The sequence below is a fragment of the Coturnix japonica genome, chromosome 17 (genome assembly GCF_001577835.2).
Source record: "Coturnix japonica isolate 7356 chromosome 17, Coturnix japonica 2.1, whole genome shotgun sequence".
Lineage (NCBI taxonomy): Eukaryota > Metazoa > Chordata > Aves > Galliformes > Phasianidae > Coturnix > Coturnix japonica.
Genome location: NC_029532.1, coordinates 6,492,328 through 6,510,391, shown reverse-complemented (window position 1 = coordinate 6,510,391; position 18,064 = coordinate 6,492,328). Strand labels below are relative to the sequence as shown.

At 41.2% G+C, this 18,064-nt stretch overlaps 1 protein-coding gene across 1 annotated transcript in view; it reads right to left on the bottom strand.

Annotated features, from left to right (window-relative positions):
• Window positions 1-1,597: 1,597 nt before the first annotated feature.
• The window catches only part of LOC107321699 (centrosome-associated protein 350-like), a 29,070-nt gene continuing 12,603 nt past the window's right edge, over window positions 1,598-18,064 (bottom strand). Inside the window, exons 8-25 of the mRNA XM_032448104.1 lie at window positions 15,789-15,886; window positions 15,271-15,381; window positions 14,889-14,992; window positions 14,634-14,767; window positions 14,209-14,336; window positions 13,912-14,099; window positions 13,723-13,810; window positions 13,353-13,499; window positions 12,798-12,961; window positions 10,659-10,843; window positions 9,114-9,235; window positions 8,816-8,943; window positions 8,371-8,450; window positions 5,113-7,952; window positions 4,132-4,467; window positions 3,344-3,487; window positions 2,796-2,921; window positions 1,598-2,525 (exon numbers count right to left, since the gene is read on the bottom strand). Of these exons, the coding sequence (XP_032303995.1) occupies window positions 2,370-2,525; window positions 2,796-2,921; window positions 3,344-3,487; window positions 4,132-4,467; window positions 5,113-7,952; window positions 8,371-8,450; window positions 8,816-8,943; window positions 9,114-9,235; window positions 10,659-10,843; window positions 12,798-12,961; window positions 13,353-13,499; window positions 13,723-13,810; window positions 13,912-14,099; window positions 14,209-14,336; window positions 14,634-14,767; window positions 14,889-14,992; window positions 15,271-15,381; window positions 15,789-15,886 (5,279 nt within the window). The 3' untranslated portion in view covers window positions 1,598-2,369. The remainder of the gene's footprint in view (window positions 2,526-2,795; window positions 2,922-3,343; window positions 3,488-4,131; window positions 4,468-5,112; window positions 7,953-8,370; window positions 8,451-8,815; window positions 8,944-9,113; window positions 9,236-10,658; window positions 10,844-12,797; window positions 12,962-13,352; window positions 13,500-13,722; window positions 13,811-13,911; window positions 14,100-14,208; window positions 14,337-14,633; window positions 14,768-14,888; window positions 14,993-15,270; window positions 15,382-15,788; window positions 15,887-18,064) is intronic.

The following is an 18,064-nucleotide window of genomic DNA, read 5'->3' as shown; positions in this document are numbered from 1 at the left end:
ATCTTTAAGGTCCTTTTCCAGCCAGGCCGTTCTGTGGCTCTATGGCTGTGCAGGAAGGGAATCCCACACAGCATACAAATCATGTGAGAACCAGCAGATTGGGCCGCATTTCCCTATTTTTTTGCCCAATTCTCTGTCTTTTTGACCATCATCTCTGTCTTTTTGGCCATCACATGCGCTGCTCTGAGTCATTTCTTTCCTTGCATCACACTCCACTGTGCTTTTTGTCTCTAAGCAATAAGAGGAGATGGTTACAACAGTGCAACCCGGTGATATGAAAGAAAAGGAAAAGCTTCTCATAGGGTACAAAAGAAAAACCTCATAGGTGCTTAATTGGGATTTAAAAACCTTCAGGTATTTTAGAGCGCATTTTATTCAGAAAGAACTTCCGAAAGTGCAAAGATGAAAGAGATGGATTATGGCAAAATTAAACGTGGGGTTTAACTGAGAAATAATCATTTTCTATGAAAGATAATGACTCCTCTTGAGGCTGGTATCGAGATTTATTGACCCAGGAGGTTAATATCGATCAAAACCAAGGCAAACAAAATATTAGACCTTGAAGTAGAGTCATCTTGATATTGAAGTCTTGCCGCTGACTGAACGGGTCAATATATCTGGGTGCCAGAATCTAAGGCTTGGAAGAGATAATGGCAGGGGATATTAAATATGTCTGACATGTTCTGTGTGTACACTTTTTATTCTCATCAGCAGTAGTTACTTTATGGCTGTGTCCTTCTGTATATAGCTATCTTGCAAGGGTTCTGGCTTCACTCACAAACCTAATTGCAAATAGAATGGTTATCTTTCTCAAGTGTTAACACGTAGCAGTCTGAAATTAAACAGGCTCTCCATCTATTCATTCACACATATAAATGATATTTTTAATAGCTTTCACTTCCAGCACACAACAAGTGAGCCCAATGCTGCTGCAGCAAAACTATAGTGAAAATAAGCTGAAAAATTGTAGTGCTTCAATATATAGATCTGTCATTGTATCCAGTAATTTGCCTGCGAGTCCAGGGGGGGAAGAAAAAAACAACACCATTGAATTAAATTATACCATAAGCTGACAAGAAGAAAACACTAATCTTAGAACAAATAACTTATCTGGATTAATTAATCAATGAGGATAAGGGAAGGGGAAGGAGGGGGCTGGGGAAATTCTCACCCAGGAAGGAAGATCTCATTTAGTCTTGTATCTCAGCAGTGTCATCAGCCCTAGGACTGCAAATCAGGAAAGCCAAGGGCCCACCTAGAGAGCCAAGCCTGGTTAAGAGATTCAGCGACCAAGTCTTTATTCTCACCAAGTAACACAAGCTGTATTAAAGAGTTGGTTTGGTATGAATTTGTATAGTAGACTGTTAGAAAAACGTATCCCAGGGAACATGAAAATAGTTTACAGCTTAAGTTCAGAAGTTAATGTGCTTGGGACAGAAATAATCCTTTCTGTTGATAAGGCAGCTGCCATTACTGTGCTTTTTAATGTCCCTAAGAGCTATTTGTAAAACAAGAAAATGACTCCCATTCACTAATGAGACCAGCAGTGTATACAGCGTAATCTGAAATCAAAGTAGAGCATCAGTAAAAATAAGAATGAGTTGCATTATTTTGTTTATTCAGAAAGCAATTCAGTGTGAAAACACTTAAACCATCGGTACTTGAAAATAGAAACAAAGTGCATTTCAATCGGACTGCAAATATCATGATTTTAAATATAAAACTTCACAGGATGTAAAAACTGGTGCACTCTCACATCTGTAACAGTGCTGAGCGCACCAGGAAGAGATTTAGTCTCATTCCCCTGTTAGAAGAGTTTATTGCAAGAGATCAGCAACGATTTACTTCCTGTAATATTTAATTCCATCTGCACCCTGATTTCCTGAAGACAGACAGCATTGATTTTCTGAACATCTTTCTTAAAATGTGATTCATCCATCATCATTCACAACCAGAATGCGATAATAAAGGTAAGATCATTTACACACAAATTGTTTTTGAACCCTGTCTGTATAATCATAGACTCCCATACAATTTTAAACCCACGAGGAGCTCTTAAAATGCATAGGTGAATAAAGTGCTACGCTGATCAAAAAAAGCCAGAAGAATACAATTGTCACCTAGATTGTGGATCACCTATCGTCATAACACCACTCTAAGAAGAGTACTGAGCTTAATCAGCATTCCCAAAGTTCAGAACTTAAGAAGAATATGTTAGGTAGTATTTTTTTATTTGCATCCTTTCATTGTAAATGTGAACATGTAACTTAGACAACGCTTATACTGTGTAAAATTGGAATGAAAATTATCAATCATGCATCTCTTGCTTTAAAAATCAGGGATTAAAACTCCACCATGAGGGCGAATTTCTAATCACTGGCTTTGCTCAAATAAATCTTGTTGAGAACTCTGACTGTATCAAGGATCAAGCTATCAAATATGTCTTCGGCCATGCTCATCTTCACAGTTAATTCATCATCACCGTAGTAAGTCCATTGAGATTCTTCTTTGTGGAGTTCCTGAACCTAAAATATAATGTGGATATGAACGTTTACTGCAAGAACATGGTCAGTTCTGGTAGACACCAAGGAGCTAATCCAACAATTTTACATATGCAATATCCACTTAAAACAGTCACAAGAAATGAAAATACTGGATGATTACTGCAGATGTAATGAAAAGGATGCCAACATCTTCTGTGAGCTCCAAAGTTGCTTTAAGTAAACACAACAAAACAACATTTCTGGTTTCAATACAGAGAAAATAAAGAGGTCTTTGTTGAGAGGTCTGCTTACCAGAATGAGATCCACTCTGTCTCTCTCACAGTTTCCATACTTAGTCATATTAAGGAATTTTCTTTTCCTTTCTAAGTCGTTCCTTTCCAGGTTCATTATTTTCATAATTTCCCCCTGCACAAATGTCTGAAAGATAAGAAAGGATGAAAAGAATTCTTCTTGTGAGAGATCTATCACTATGAAGTGTTGGAAACACGTGAAGGGCCAATGTGGAGATCCAGCATCGAATCTAGAAATGCCCCAGATTTCAGGGGGCTGATTTAGAAGCGGCTGATTGATACTGACCAAACAACACATCTTCAACATAAGATGACTTCAGAGGTTACACTCAAGATTGTTGTAAGCATGGACATTCAGAAGCCTGACTGTCATTCCTCTCGAGAGCCCCACGCACTTAGAAGTCTTGGACTAGATAATATTAGTGCAGTCTGTATTTATTGAGATACTTCAGTGGCGCTGCCGTAACCCTCCCAACTTTGCCACTGCGTCACCGCAATGTCTGCTCTCTTTACTCTCATTATTCTACAATTTACATTCCCAGAATTTACCTTAACCTCATCGACATCTGTGCTTCTGCAGCGACACCTCAAACAGCAAGATCTCAAGTTTTCTTTCAACCATGGAAAGGTATTTGGATGTGCAGCTACTCGATATTCCGCACGTAGGAGCTCATGAGTCAAATCAAATATAACCTGTAACAATCAAAAACACAGAACCAAACTGAGTACCAAATGATACTCTTTCCAACATTTTCTAAGTGTTTGACTAAAGATAGCAGGCTGCTGACAGCTCAGTGCAAAGTTTGTGATGTCACTTACAGATTTTCCTCTAGCTGTTATGATGATCTAACAAGTATGTAAGCCTGTACAGTAGCAGGTCTCAGGCAGTAACGTGTGATCATTCACTAAGTACAGATGGGTTATACATGAGGCCTAGATAGGACCCATCAATCTTGCATACAGACAGAGGTCCCCAAAATTCAGTAATCCCAGAGTGCCAAAGGAACATGAGAATCTGTCCAAACTCAGAGCAGGACTTTAGAGGCAGTACACTTGGACTCTAGATTGTAGCTTTCCAAGGACTTTGTCTTGTCCTGACAGACCCAAATCTTATCCAGGGTCTTTACAATAGAAGAGCTCTTGCAAAAGGCTTGTATCACAGCAAGGAAGCCCATCCTGGAAGAATTGTTTTGCAGTTCATTAACAGAAGCAATGTATTTTGCAATAGCTGTCAGTGTTCCTGTGTTCTATTTACTATTATTCTTGCTGCTAATACTAGATACTAGCTAATACAATTCAGCCTACAGAAGGCTGGAAAAGACATTTTAAAAAAATACCTGATTATACATCCTCTTGCTTTCTGTTTCCAGATCACTCCCTGGTAAGTCATTACACTCAAACTCCCTTGGCACATTGGTTCTTGTGAAATTTGAGTAAACGTTTTCTGGAGTCCATAGTTCTTCTACAGCACATGCAGATAAGCTTTTAACATATGAAGTATAGTGTGGTACCACAAGGGGAACTTCTACGGTTTTCTTCCAAGGAGCTGAGTGCCAGTGATCCAATAAGTATTGTTTTTGCGTTTGACTTTCTCGAGCACATTCATTAGAGTTAGGCTGATTGAAGTCTTTAGAGCTTCCAAAAACACCAGCATCGAGGAGTCTTATAAGGAACTTTAGTGGGAAGAAAAAGAAAAACAAGGTGATGTACTCCATACATTTCCACAGTTTTTAGAGGTATTGAAATCACTAGGGACTGATTTAGGGCTACACTCAGAACTCAGGAATCATATGCTCTTATGGGCTCAAATAACGGCATAATGATATGTCAGAGGAAAAAAAAATATATTTTAATTGTATCTGGTAGAATTCAGAATTAGCTTTACATATTTGAATTCTATGAAAGTTGTATATATATATGTGTGTGTGTGTGTATTTATTTAACACATTTTTGTCATGAATTGGGTCTGCTTTTCCTACCCGCTCCTCAAACCAAGGCTTAATGTTTTTAAAGCTTTCTCTTATAGTGCTTTCTGATGAGCTGCTTCAGAAATGGAAAATAAACAGGCTGGAAACAGAAGCAGCAGGCTTCCAAGGTGCCATTTCACTGGGGTTTCAGGCTGCCCAGGAGGCTGAAGAAGTGAGAGAACACTGCATATATGCCATCCACCAGCTGCAAAAGTCTTTAAATGAGGAATGGTTCTGTTCCATATGTTGATACAATGCAATTTTTGACAAAAAAACAACCTGGCAAAAGAAATGCTTGCAAGCATAGACCCAATTTCAGGTTCAGCACTTCAGATGACAAACTTTACTTACAGGCAAAGTAATTGGAGAAGTCTCTGAAGATGAAGGAAATCTCTTCTCTGTTTTTATTCCTTGTTTTCTTTTAATCTTCTTATATTCCTTAACTGCATCATCTACAAATTTAGACACAATTCTTTCTGCTGCTGTGTGACAGCCATGAATGCTAAGCATATTGAAATTGTGCAGTAAAAGATCAGCAACCTCTGCTGATTGCTCAGTTAAGCTAGCAACTGGATTTTCTTTGATAAGAAATTGTTTCTGACTGTCTCCTTCTTTTAGGCCTTTGATATAATTCATCACATCGTCTTCAAAGGCACTTCTGTATTTGTGTTGAGCTGTTTCAGAGAATGCAATTAACGCATCAAATAGAAGTTTCTTACTAAGTTCAGCTGCAATATCATCAGTGAGTTTATTTCTTTTCTGATTCTTTACCAAGCAGCAAACATTTTTGCTTGTGTTTATCCCATCTGCATGAGTAATCTTATTTTCCTTTGGAGGCACATCTGCAAGCATCCTTTGTTTTATTCGTATCATATCTGTTTTCTCTTTATCTGATCCCCAACACATTAAATTATTTTGAGGATTATATTCATCACATTTACAGTGGTCAGAATGTGGAAATGTTTGACTTTTTCCAGACTGCAAGGCAGTATACAGCCTAGACTGCTTTTCTGACACTTCTGATCCTCCTGTACTTTTTGTATCTTCAGCTTTCTGCTCTGTTACCCCTGCACCCTGTTCATCAACTTCAGGGTATTTCTCATCTCTTTGGAAGGATTCATCATCATAGGAGTCTGAGTCTTCATCCCCAGTGGAACTGGAACCACTTTTGTTAACCTCCAAGAGGTGTGAAATCTCATCAGGTCTGACAAAGATACCACAGTGCTGTGCACACTCAAAGTACTTCACCCCTTTGTAAGTTCCAGCATGATCACCTTCAGCTTTGTCCAGTGCAACACCAGCCCAATGACCACTATCAAAACAAGTCCGTCCTTTGAACTTCAGAGTTCCAGGTTCGGTCTGCTTTACTAATACTCTATCTCCAATTTCAAATGCTGATAATGGGTCATCGCTGTCCTCCTCAGCTGCAGGCAGCATTACATATGTTTTGCATTGTTTCATCACAGAAGCAGGATTTTCACTGGCCTGACTAGAAGAAATGGGATTTGACACAGGCAGAAGCTCCAAAGACTGTAAAGGCGTCTCCTGCTCTCCTTCCTGGTATTCTGACAAGTGCTCCGTTGCACAGGAAATCTCTTCTTCAACTAAACTTAGTTCTGAGAGGTTACCTTCCTGAGTGGAAAACATATCAACTGGCTCTCTATTGAGCAAAGGATATTCTTCAGACACAGCAGTATCAGGTACTGGGGGGAATGCATCAATTTTCAGTGATATATCGTCATTCATACACTGTCCAGTCTCTGGGTCTGTCATTTGTTCTGGTGGAGATGGGAAATCATCTATACTGAAGCTAGAATCATCATTTTTCATTATATCTACACCCAGAGGGGGAGGAGGAAGGTCTTCACTTGGAAATGACAAATCCTTTTTATTAGAGGATGGCAAGTCAGCACTTCCATAGGACAACACTTCATCAACAGGAGACAGTATTTCTGACAAGGTAGCCTCATCAGCCGGATGGAGGCCCTCATCACTAATAAAAACTGTATAATCTTCACTTCTAAAAGAATTCTCAGATTGAAACAGTTGCTTTGTTGAGGAAATGGAAGAAAACTCTCCATTCCCCAGTCCCTTTGTGGCTTGCCTGGTAGTTTTTGTGTTCTTATGAGTTACTGGCGCCAACCTCTGCAAAGACCCAAAGGAGGTGGTTTCTGTATGGACTTCCTCAGAAATTCCTTGTGTGGACAAGGGCAGAGATACAATCTGATCAAGTTTTTCGGATATGTCTCTCTCATTCAAAAGCTGCGCATGATCATTTTGCACTGTTGCATTTCTGAACGATGCACATGCTGCTAATTTATCATTTGCATCATCTTTACTGGGTGGAAAAGAGACAGCGCTACTGAATTGGTTAGCAGCCACATCTAAAGGTTGCAAGGAATCCACCAGCGGAAGACTTTGATCCCCTAATGAACAGTTAATTCCATCATTCCTTTTGGATTTGTTAGCTATAGAATTAGGACTGTGCTGTTCGTAGATTTGAAGTAGGTAAATATCATCACTGCAAAAAGAGCTGGCAGCTGCACTTTTTGAGTTTTCTGTGGCTTCCAAGTGTGGTTTATCCATCCCCTTGGTGGATTTATCAAACTGAGAGGAATCCAGTGACGGTGTTTTGGAGGTATTCGCTTTGTCTGTTGAAAGGAAAGAAAGCAAATGACCAGTGAGCCCATGAGCTGAAGCCTCTCTAGGGCATTTCTGGAAGATCTGAGAACACGATAAAATCTCTGTGCTGCTGTCATCCTTGGACACACCACGTTCATTATGTTTGTCACTATGTGATGTTTCCCTTCCAGAATCTATTGGTGTCTCTTTTGGAGCGTTAGGAACAGCATCATAGACTAATTCTTCTGGAACACCGACATCAGTATCCTCTGCATTTTGCACCTCTAATTCAAACTCTGAAATAGAGCATTCTGAAATATCAATCCAAACCGCAGACACCTTCTGAAAGTCTGGGAGAGAACAGTCAGATCTGGCACTTTCAGAGCCTGGAGAGAAGGTGTTTGACTTGAACAGTGACTCAGTAGAACCTAATCCTTTGGGAAATGCTTTCCACTGTAGCTCTTCATCAGAGGTTTCTTGAGAATTATGGTCCAAAGGCTTCACACACTGACTGCCATCAGCCTGGTGGATCTCACAAGGGGCAGACATTTCCTCTTCACGTGGAACAGCTAAAAAATAATAATAAATAAAAATCAAGAAAACATCAAGAAAACATCTATAAAAGAAGAGGTTGCTGGATCCAAATCCATTTAATACCCAGCAGTAAATGGCATTCAAAAATCAGCAGCATCAAATTCTCTGTCAACTTGAGAAATATTTTAATATCATAAAAATAAGGCATATCAAATAAAGATGAAGAAATCAGTACTGTAGCAAACAAGCAAATACAATAGCGTCTGAAGTAGTTGATCAGAAGAGTCAAATGCAAAGTTTTCGTAATGATCTCTTTTATTTTAGCCCAAAGAGGAATGTCACTGCGTGGTAGAAGAAGTAGACCATTGTTCTCTATGAACAACCTCCAGAAAGAACTGTTACGAAGATTATGATAAATAACCACAGAAGCCCTATAGGGGAAAAGGCGCTTACCTTCTGGAAAAAGGATTTCAGAAGATGCTTTTTCAGCTACATGCATGATCTGTGATTCTCTTTCAGGATCTGGGCTAACCCTGAAAATACAAGATCATAACTGAATTAAAACTGAAATTATGAAGTGTGTGGCACTCAGATGTTCAACAATGTTAGTGTATAACACTATGTTTCTTTGGGTGTATTTGCTACTCATACTCATCACAATGCTAAGTACAGAGCCTTGTTTTCAGCTGTTACATCAGATGTTTCTTTAAAGACCAAAGCATTCTGTAGACACATTTCCTGAAGCTAATTTCAATGTTCATTCAGTTGACTCAAAAAGAATTACATGTTCAAAGAACAGAACCAACTATGAGCATCAAACCCAAACAAGGCAACATCTGACACATCAGTAAGAAGCAGAAGGTAGGACAGGAGGTCTTGATCTTGACAGAGACGGTACCTTTGCTCAGCTAATGAACTTTCTTTCCTTAACTGAGTTTCCGTTACTGTAGATTCACTTGACACCAGTGCTGATCTTTTTTCACCATCTTGGTCATCAAAAGAAAGATCCTTCTTACTTGTTCCAGCCTGAAGAGGCAATGATAAAATAAAATAAAAGCACTGAATATATGCAAGACAGCCAAAGCTGAGCTCCAAGTGTGATATCTCCAGGACAGGGAATACTGTGGATTTCCTTTTGTGAAAAATTTATGCAAAAATAAAAAGACAGGTAAGAAAAACTTAAGCTTGACACATGCCTGAAATGGACTACACGAGTCTTGTTCTTTTCTAGAAGTTCTGCCATTTCTCTGCTCCCGTGGTGCTTTCTCCACTGTCACAGAATCATTCTCTTGATCTTCTAAGAATGCGGCATCACCACCTGAAATGTACAGGTTACTCAGCACAGAAGGGTTCCTTCATCTCAACCACACAAAGTAAATATGGCTACTTTGCAAGACTAAGGCTTGCTACTAGAGTTCATGTCAAAGTCTTCCCACTCAAATTCCAGGTTGTAGAACAGCACAAGTCTCACACCAAATATGAAAATGAAGTCAAAACACTAATGATGAAGTTGGGATCTATTAAAGTTCATGTAGAAGTTCTTACCTCAGGAACAGGATTTATTTCAATTAGTTTTCCACATGCTAAGAATCTAGCAACAATGCAACATCTGCAAAATCTCTGACATTAAGAGCAGTTTTACTAATTCTTAGTTACACAAACCTATAGTCTCACTCACTACAATATCTACAAGGAAATGTAGAATACAGTTAATTAGAAACAAACAAACCAATTCTTTATGCAATATTTTGTATAATACAGAGACTACGCATACCCCAGAACTCTATAAATTATAGAACTGACTCACAGAAATAAAACTGGCTGTTATATATACGTTGTACTGATAGCAAGAAATATGAACTGAGGATAAAACCTGGAAACAAAAATAACTCCACAACGCGCTGTCAAAGTCCATCTCCAACTGATCTATGTTCTTTTGAAATGAACATCCTTAAATCATTTTAAACGTACCTCAATAGAAAGTAATTGTTAATGGCATAATCAGAATAAGTTATGATTTTGTTCGAAGGAAGCACTGTAACCATATCTCATGATAAACCTTAGAGAGATCTCTACCATCTTAGCCAGTAGTGATTTATGCATTGGGTACAGTGAGCAAGACGCTTAGGTAATAAATGAGAAGATTCTCTCTCCGTCTGGAATAAAGTTTGATTGAAGTGTTTGAAACAGATGGGACATAATAGCATTAAGTATGATTTACCAGTTTCTTGAAGAATGTTTTCTGCCTGGACCCAGAATAAGGTACACAGAGCACAAGGCATCCCCAAAGCCTTTCTCAGTGAACATGGATTGTTTGCCTTGTTTTCATTCTGGCCCTACACACTTCTTGTCACCCCCAATAGAAGCTGAAAGGGGCAATGACCTTATTCATCCAGCCACCCCTTACTTATCTTCAAGTCACATAGCAGAAACTTTAATTCTCACTTCCAGAAATTTCTACAGTCACTCTTTCTATGCACAACCTTCGCCCCAACAAGACCATTTACACCTTCATACACTTCCTTCTTGCTAATCCTGAACAGATCCTTGTACCAAAACCTACACTGGAGACAACCAAGGAATAGATAAGCATCACAAGTTCTGTCTCACAGGCTACTCAGCTTTACAGTCCTCTTCTAAATAGATCATTTGAACCACTCCAGGTTTCAGCTTTTACCTTCTGTAACTTAATCTGACTAAGTGTCCACAGCTGGCTACAGAAGACTTTTCTTATTGGGTACCTGTGTCTGTGGTATGCTTGATCGCACAGACCACGCCTGTGGTTTGACTGGTGGCATCACACACTTTCTTGGCTTCTGTCCCAGACAAATCAGGACCTCGTGCACCCAGGGACTGCTGCAAACTCACAGGCTCCTCTGTCTGTTCCTGGTAGTGTAGCAGTGTTTTCTTATTCCTGGTAGAAAAGCTGAAAACAGTTAAACAAGGAATTCATGACTGGGAGTCGTTTTTGTGTTCCCAAGTTAATAACAATATGCCTATGCAAAGTTGATGGAGACATGCATAAGTGTTTCTGGTAGCCCATGATAATACCTGTACTGGCAGTATGTGCTTGCAGACATATGCTTATTTTTACTTCTCCCTCCCACTCACAGTACTGTATTTTATACAGGCATATGAGAACAGGAGAAGACTAGAAAAGAAATCATCAGCTCTGAAAATGCAAAAAATGATTATAAAGTATTTAAGGACATGAAAGTGAGTATCCTAATTTGGCAGATGCATTCTCAGTCCTTAGCCAAATGCTTGTCTGCTTACAATAATTCATAACTGCAATCTCTGTATCCCTTGTTTCCAGTATTTCACACCCACTGATGAAACCCCCAAACCAGCAGCTTTTCCTGTAGGTTAGCAATTAATTTATTACTTCAGTTCACTTTATTTTTTAATAGCATTTCCCAACCCCTTCCGCTCCCTGACAGCCCTGCTTATTAACTGTCTTCCTGGTCAGGATAAAATATTAACATACCTGTGGGTAGATAGCATCATTACCACTCTACACTCTTATGTGGGAAACAGATCCATACATAGTGATGCAGCAGACAGAGTTTGGGCACACTGAGCACCACCAGGCCCTGTCTGCCCCAGACTTATGCTAATATTCACTGTTCTCCTATGGACAGGCTTGTCAGTAATAAGAAGTAAAAGCACAGCCAAGAAACCTTTTAAAGATCCCTGTGACTTGTAATCAATAACACCATGAGTTATGGATCAATTCCACGATGGGATTTATTTGAAAGCCTTTCCCTGCGGGCAGTGTAAGTAAATGCACAGCCCTGGCTTGCCAGTCTTCACAGGGTCTGGGGAACACCAAACAAAAGGTTTTCCCTATTGTCTTCAGTCACTTCTGAAGCAGGCTAGATCTTTATTCACCTGAAGCATGTGGACAACAGCCATTCTGAGCAGTGTGAACACTGCTGAGTCCTAATCTGCTCTGCTCAGCACAAAGCAAACTGGGGTGTTGGGGTTATGGCACCTGGGGAACAGAAGGTCAGTGCTTTCTCAGAACAGCCTCCCTGAACTCCCAAATTATATGTGAATGTTGGTATTCTAGTGACACCTCTAAGAGTCAGCTTATGAACAGCAGTAAGCCCCATGTAGCACAAAAGCCTTCTGTAGTTAAATCCCAAGTGAAAGACAAACCTGCTCTGAGGGGTTAAGTGATACATAACCTTAGAGTGGATGACAAAGGAGTGATTTTCACCAATTAAATCAATACTGTTCTACTTACTTCACACGGTATTTTGAAGTTTAATTAATATATAGTTGCAAAATGCTTTAAGCTTGTAGTTAGAAGTCATCATGAAAATGTGAGTTATCAGACATTGTATGGCACCATTAATATTATCCAGGTTATTAATGCTATGGAAATTGACTGGTCTAGATCTGCAGTTGTTCCTATCACTGCAGAGATGGGCCTCAGTCCCACAGAACTGCTTAGAAGTTCATAACACAGATATTCCCAGGGAAATGTCATACACTGGTAAATACATCATACCTGAAAAGCTTAGCAAGTGGTATATAGCTTTTATATCTCTCCATATGGATCCACACCTCAGTTTACTTGGAACTGTTCCTATACCTTACAGTAAGCTGGTACTTACCATTTTAGATACGAGATGGCAGACTGAACAAACAGAGGACACACCAAATAATCAATGAGGCAATATCGGTCAGAATGTTAAGCAGGGATATTGATGCATCAACTGCTCGACCACGGAGGTTTTCAGAACTTATCATTATAAAACGCCCTCTTGGGAGCATTTAAACCTCACACAATTATCTGGGCTATAACTGCTCCTGTCTTCCCCACTGGATTGGTTTTTGTCTTCAGCTATCACTGTGGGATGGGTTTTACTTACCCATCATATTTCTTGTTTTGTTTGTTCTTTAGCTGGACACAATCCTGTTTATCCCCAGGCACATCAGGCCTTGTATGTTCTGCCAAGGAGGAACCTAACATAACACTAGAAATCTGACTCTTCTTTAGCTTAATTACTTCTTCAGTTGCTGGGCTTTTGGTAAGCTGAAAGGAAAAGAACTGCGTAAGTTTTCATCTGGATATTTGTTGTAGTGCCAGCTCTGACTTCAGTATTATCCATCCACATAAAACAAACAACCAAAAAGAGCACTGGGACTTCTATTAACAGCCTCACTAGGACTGCAAAAGTAATCAACGGACAATGAATGAGTTTAATGGAAACAGTCTCATGTGAGAACTGAATGGTCTGAAGATGCTGAAGTTCAGATCCAGGTAGGAACCACTTATATGAGAATCTTTACCTTAGATTCAATTCTAATAATGAAGAACACCTGTTTATTAAGAGAATAAGCACATGTCCAGCACATGTGTCCAAGCCTAGCACTACCTGCGCCCTCACAATTAAAAGCCATCACTCATTAAGTGACTTGATAACCTTTTTCTTCCCACTCAGATGATGCAGCTCTTCCTGGAGTTTTGCTGTTGACTGCTGTATCACTAAGATTTCTCTTTGCTGTTTTAATAAGAGCTTCCTTTCTTGATGTGCAGCCCTGTAGATATTTTGCAGGTGCTGTATTTCTACCTACATAAAGCAGAGAAAGAAAACAGCATGAGAGAGCTAAGAATAAGTTTTAAAAAGCACCATAAGGTTGGAAACAAAACAGAACAATGCACGTGAAATAACACCAACAACCTTTTCCCTTTAATAACACAAAAAACAATATTAAATCTTGCTCTGATCACCTCCCAGTGCTGCATGAAGCAGAGGGGGATGCAATGAGCCCCGGCTGCTCTTGCAGCATTACCTGCTCCTGTTTCAGCTCTGTTAAGACTTTGCGCTGCTTCTCAGCCACAGCAGAGGCTCCTTCAGCATCTTGCAGGAGTTCCAGACAGCTGAGAGGGCAGGTACCATGGTCAGATGGACAATTTAATGCCATGAACCTCAGGACCCTCCCTCAGGGCAGGCCCATAGCATGATGCCCAGCTTCCCTCACCGCCTTTGGTGGCTCAGCCAAGCCAGTTCTGCTCTGGCTTTATCCCGCAGAGCTCTCCTGCGCAGCTCCAGGAGGGCAGCCTGGTGGCGGGCACGCAGCTCCTCTCCCCTCAAGCACTGCTCTGCCATGGCCAGGCTGAAGGAACAGAAAGAGCTGGAGCGTCCATAGTGCTGGCCAACATCACTCCACTGGGGACAGAGCAGAGTGCCACAATTACAGAGGAAGGGCCACATGGGGACTGAACATACAACAAAACAAGACCTGAGCCCAGTAGGGTGGAAGCAGAGCTGGTGTTACCTGGCTGTCCTGGTCACTGCTCTCCCTGGAGCCATCTGCTGTGCAGGGCTCCCCAGGGGGCAGCTCTATTGGAGCTGACTGCAGGTTCAGGTCATGCAATGGCTCCCCATCCTCTGCTGGCAGAGATCCTGAGGAGAGGAAGAATTCAAGTCATCATAAATAGAATATCTAACAGATAGAGAAATAGAGCCATATGTCTTGTTTCTAAACATGATACTTTGAGCACAAGAAACGAAGATTAGAGCTGAATGCTTCCACTGCACTGCCTCACACAGTGCATGAGGTAGCATCCATTCAGAATCAGCTGGGAAATTAGTGACATTTGTGATTAGTGATCCCAACTCTTGAATTATACAGTCTATTATAAGCCATGCTAGAAAATATTGTTTACACAATACCACCAAATCCATTAACTCAGAGCTCACCTCCATGAAGGGCTGGGTCATATGAACTCCTTCCTCCCAGAGATTTTCTTTGTCCCACAGTTTTGGAATCCAGTGGGTTGTGATCTCTCTCCATAGTCACTGGAAATTGTTTGATCGAGTTCATCTCTTCATTACTGAAGGCAGGAGAGGAAGGAAATTTTTCCTTGTTGTGATTAAAGAGAAAGTTTCAACCCCAGCTTTCACTGAGGAACCCTCAGAGGATGCACACGATGGCACCACCGCAGTGTCCCATACCTGCCAGCTGTGCTTCCACCTGCAGACTGGTGTCCCACCCATGTTTGCTCTGCATGGTCCAGCTTTGGCACAGGGGAATCACTGCCTTTAGAACTACTGCACAGCTGCAGGAACAGAAAAGGTCCAGAGATATGAGTGGTTCTATTTGGAAGGCAGAACTTTTAATCCTTGTGCCCTTATCCTCTTGGATACACGTATATTTATTTCAATAATAACTCCTGAAGAGTTATTACTCTTGATGGGTACAACTGACAGTGCAATAACTGAGTATGGAGGGTAGGGAGTGTCACTCATCCTCACAGCTCACAAAACATAACAAAAATAATGCAGAGAACGTTTGGCTTAATACAGAAGCAGCAGCACATCAACTGGAATCGCTCACCTTTAAGTCATTCTGAAGCAGGTCACTCAAAAACCTCTGGCTTTCCCAAAGCTCCAGCTTGGCTTTCTCACTCAGCACTGTCAGCCACTGCTTCTGCTGGAGCTGATGTGCCTATGGTAGGAAATGACACACCGTACATGGTATTTTTGACTGAGTCACATGGCTCCTAAGAGCTGAGTGCCAAAGGGCAGCAAACTCCAAGAGAGCAGCACAGCTATCGTGCCACCAACCCCTGCTGTATCCTGCACACACTTTGGAAGGCGGCCCAAACACTTCTCTTTGCCTCAGCTAGCACAAAGCAAGGCACTTGTGACCACCAGCACTAACGTATCATTAACAAAGAGTGAATTAAGCTTTGCAACTCTCTTGCAGCCATGTGGGTTTTATAAACCTGCTGCAGAGACAGATGATGCCCATTACAGCCTGAACACACCTGGGTCCTTGGGTAGCCAGCAACTTTTATTCTACTTTTTAACCTCCTATAGCAGCACTGAAATTGTTTGGGTTGCTTACTGTACCTTCAGTTTGTGAGCCAGCAGGAGGGAAGTTTGGTTTAGGTTGTGCAGATGGTTCCCGTGTTTCTCTTTCAGTTCTGCACAGCCAGGGTCTGCCTCACCTGCAGAATGGTAATGGTCACCATTATATATAATGCTCACACAGCAGATGGTAATGGTCACCATATTTTAATTGAAAATAAATACTTAAATATACAAAAAATCCATGCTCTATTTAATAGGTGACAGCAGAAGAAAGTATCAGAATTCAGAAGTGGGAGGCAGTAGAAGGAAATTGCTTTGGATTCCAAGGGGATGCTGCCCTGAACATGCATTACTATGCTCTCAAAGTCCATGGGGATTTGCCAGGTGCTCTGCCAGGAGGGGTGCCTTGCTGGGTCACAGCTGGGCACGGAACACCTTGTGAGCAGTCAGGATATGTTCAGCAGGGTGCCAAGGCATCCATCTCCCGGCTCCATTGTATTTCAGGCATGGCTGTGCTTCTCAAAACATTCCTGAGTTGTAACACATGGACATAAACAGGGCTGCTGAAAGGGAGAGGGTGATACATACATTGTTCAGACCTGTGCTTTCCCTCTGAATCCTATAATTGGAAGACTCCCAAACCTCACATCTGCCTTTATTCTCAGACCAGATTCTCTGCATATATTTAAGAAGGAGATCATCCCTACCTCCATCCTGTCAAGCAATCTGTTAGCAGACAGTCCTGCAAGGACGGGAAAGAGGGGAAGGGGTTGGATTCAGGGGGGTTGTGCCAGGAAGCAGAAGGACCGAGGAGCTGTTCCCATTCTTAACCACACTCTGGTCTGAAGTCCAGAGGGTGTGTTTTTACCACTCTGCTCCTTCGCTGCACCAACAGAATCAGACTCACTGGTTAGAAAAGAAGAAAAGCTTCCCAACCTGGTGATCTCTGAGGGAGCTCTAACAGCATCACGCGTGCCCTCCATCCTGCAGCCTCTCCTTGTGCAGGGCTGCAGCCTCAATGTCTCTCATTTGCCACGGGGGATAAAAGCTTTTGCTTCTATGTGGAGAAAACAACCCTTGTTCCAGGTGCACCTGTTTCCCTGCTGTTTCCTTATTGTGACTCTCTTGTCTGTGTTTTACAGTATAGATGATGTAATGTTTACCAGTGATATGTTCTAGGCCGCCTTGGGCTTCTCAGATGAATTGCTAAGCTTATGCAAACAGGTTGAGTGTTTACTTTGAGCTGTGCCACTGTCACAGCAACCAGTCATAAATGAATTGAAGTGTGGGTCATAAATAGAAATAGGTTTGACTTGGAAACATCAGATAAAATCCGTATCCCTGTTCAGATTGTCTGAATCCAAATGACCCCATCATATCCCAGGATAAAACCACAACACGCAGGGTTCAGTTTTGCTCCTGTGTATCTCCCAGTTCTGGGTGGTTATTTGAAAGGGCAAAATCACACTGAATGGTTCAGCAGCCACACGGCAAACAGAAGGTTTGTTCTTCAACAATGATTGGTTTTGCTTCAGACTTCCCACTCTGGGGGTCTGACTCGGACTATCCAGAGCTCACAGCTACCAAAGACAAAGCTCATCATGAGGGTGGCCCCTTCAATGCAGAGAAATAAGGTGATGTCATACCAAACCAAAGTAATAAAGGGAAGGCACAGAGCAGATCTATCAGTGCAAACTTGTGTGAGTAGTTTTCAATCCCAGCGTGTGAAGGATGGGAATCTATTGGGGCATTGTTTAAAACTGGAAAGTATTCTCCATTGGTGCTTCAGACTGAATGATGTTATTGGTGTTCTGTTCACAGACTGACCAGAATTATCAATCTCAAGGTGAACACAAAGTATTTTCTGAGATGTTTTCACTCCTCTTGGACATCGTTTTCCTAACAGAGGCTGTTGCCAGATGCATTCATTGTGTTACAGCATCCTGTGTTAAAGAAAATACCATCTGGCTAAAATTCACGTCCTCTTCCATTATGATGAATGGCATTTTACTGCATATCCAGATAGCTTCAATGTACATACATTCTGCCTTTAAAAAAAAAAAAAGCTATTTATTAAATCAATTTCCGCTGCACCTGCAGAATCTCAGCAAAGCCCCGTAGAATCTCTGTGACATGTAATTAGAAAAGCTGGGCTAAAAGTCTCATTTTTCCTAATCACTTGGAGCTGGGCAGAAGCACTTATTGCTGCGCTGCTCAAGGACAGCTCTGCCTCTTTCTGCCCATGTCAGCAATCAGTCCAAAACTGTTATTACCAAACTACTTCCATGCTACTTCAGATAGAAGCACAACTATTA